Source organism: Dipodomys ordii, unplaced genomic scaffold (genome assembly GCF_000151885.1).
Source record: "Dipodomys ordii isolate 6190 unplaced genomic scaffold, Dord_2.0 Scaffold2, whole genome shotgun sequence".
NCBI classification, from domain to species: domain Eukaryota; kingdom Metazoa; phylum Chordata; class Mammalia; order Rodentia; family Heteromyidae; genus Dipodomys; species Dipodomys ordii.
The window spans coordinates 69,119-71,050 of record NW_012267218.1 but is presented as its reverse complement, the minus strand read 5'-3'; the positions used below and the strand labels follow the sequence as shown (position 1 = coordinate 71,050).

Genomic DNA, 1,932 nt, shown 5'->3' with positions numbered 1-1,932 from the left:
GGATGGAGGATGGAGGCTGCGGGGAGGATGGAGGCTGCGGGGTGGATGGAGGATGGAGGCTGTGGGGAGGATGGAGGATGGAGGCTGTGGGGAGGATGGAGGCTGCGGGGAGGATGGAGGATGGAGGCTGCGGGGAGGATGGAGGATGGAGGCTGTGGGGAGGATGGAGGATGGAGGCTGCGGGGAGGATGGAGGATGGAGGCTGCGGGCAGGATGGAGGCCAAACCTGTGCACTTCTGCGTATGGGCCTCCAGGATGACGCCTTTGTAGGTGACCTGGCAGGTGAAGGTGCTCTCGGACTGCCACTCTTCCTCAGTGATGTTGAGCTCGCTGTGGGTGGAGGCCAGCTTGCCTTCCTGCTTGGGGGGGGCTGTAGGGGTCACCCTGATCTTCTGCCGGTTCTTTAGCCAGGTGACCTGCAGGTCATCTGGGGTGTAGCTGGAGATGAGGCAGTACAGCCGGATGGTGGGGTGGAAGCCCCTGGGGTCGCAGGAGGAGTGCAGGAGGTCCACGGTGGGCTTTGTGAAGTTGCCTAGGCGGCAGCCTAGCAGAGAGAAAGTGAACGGAGATTTCCCGGGGCCTGGGCCCTGTGCGCCACTGCCCTGCACGCCCCTGCCCTGCGCCCCTGCCCTGCGCCACTGCCCTGCGCCCCTGCCCTGTGCGCCCCTGCCCTGGGGGCCCTGCCCTGTGCGCCCCTGCCCTGCACACCCCTGCCCTGTGCGCCTTTGCCCTGGGGGGCCCTGCCCTGGGGGGCCCTGGAAGTCTCGCTTGGACACAGTTTCTCGCTGCGGCAGCCGCCGGTGTGGCCCCGCTCACCTTGGACGGTCCTGTTCATGTAGGTTGCAGATGGTACATGTGTCACATGGCAGGTGAAACTCTTTGTGGTCAGCATGTCCAGGACGGTCACTCGGCTGGTGGTGACATGGAGGCCAGAGCCGAGGGTGGCAGGGAAGGTCTGGACGCTCACGTTCTGGCTGGCTTTGTCCCAAGTCACGGTGGCCGGCTCGGGGAAGTAGCCCGTCACCAGGCAGCCCCAGGTCCTGGGTGTGGGGTCACCGCAGCAGGGCCTCAAGGGGAAGAGGAGGGGCCGCTCCACAGAGGCTGTGGCGCGGCGCTGGTCAGGCCGGCCTCCGACGGGCTCAGCCCCTCCCTGGGAGTGTGGTGGGCGTGTGTCCCAGGGAGGGCGCTGGAGACCCTGCTCCCACCCCAGCCCCGTGACCGCGATTCTAACTCTTCCTCCAAGTTCCAGGCCCAAGGGGCCACTTAGTGTCTCTGCACCACTTCCCAGGGCTGTTGTCACGCGACATCCTGAGCTGACTCGGCACAAAAACTCCCAGGAGAGGTGCTGGCCTCAGCCCTGAGCCCTGGGCACGGAGGGACACGGAGGGGCACGGAGGGACACGGAGGGGCACGGAGGGACACGGAGGGACACGGAGGGGCACGGAGGGACACGGAGGGACACGGACGGGCATGGAGGGACACGGAGGGACACGGAGGGCATGGAGGGACACGGAGGGACACGGAGGGACACGGAGGGACACGGAGGGCATGGAGGGACATGGAGGGACACGGAGGGCATGGAGGGATACGGAGGGGCACAGAGGGACACGGAGGGACACGGAGGGGCATGGAGAGACACGGAGGGACACGGAGGGCATGGAGGGACACGGAGGGACACGGAGGGACACGGAGGGACACGGAGGGCATGGAGGGACACGGAGGGACACGGAGGGCATGGAGGGGCATGGAGGGGCATGGAGGGACACGGAGGGACACGGAGGGGCACGGAGGGACACGGAGGGACACGGAGGGACACGGAGGGGCACGGAGGGACACGGAGGGGCACGGAGGGACACGGAGGGACACGGAGGGGCACGGAGGGACACGGAGGGGCACGGAGGGACACGGAGGGGCACGGAGGGACACGGAGGG

General features: G+C 67.5%; 1 gene segment (V, D, J or C); it reads right to left on the bottom strand.

Moving 5' to 3' along the window:
- The window catches only part of LOC105982918, a 28,567-nt gene that overhangs the window by 11,299 nt on the left and 15,336 nt on the right, over positions 1 to 1,932 (bottom strand). Inside the window, 2 exon segments of the C gene segment in view lie at positions 227 to 544; positions 817 to 1,150. Of these exon segments, the coding sequence occupies positions 227 to 544; positions 817 to 1,150 (652 nt within the window).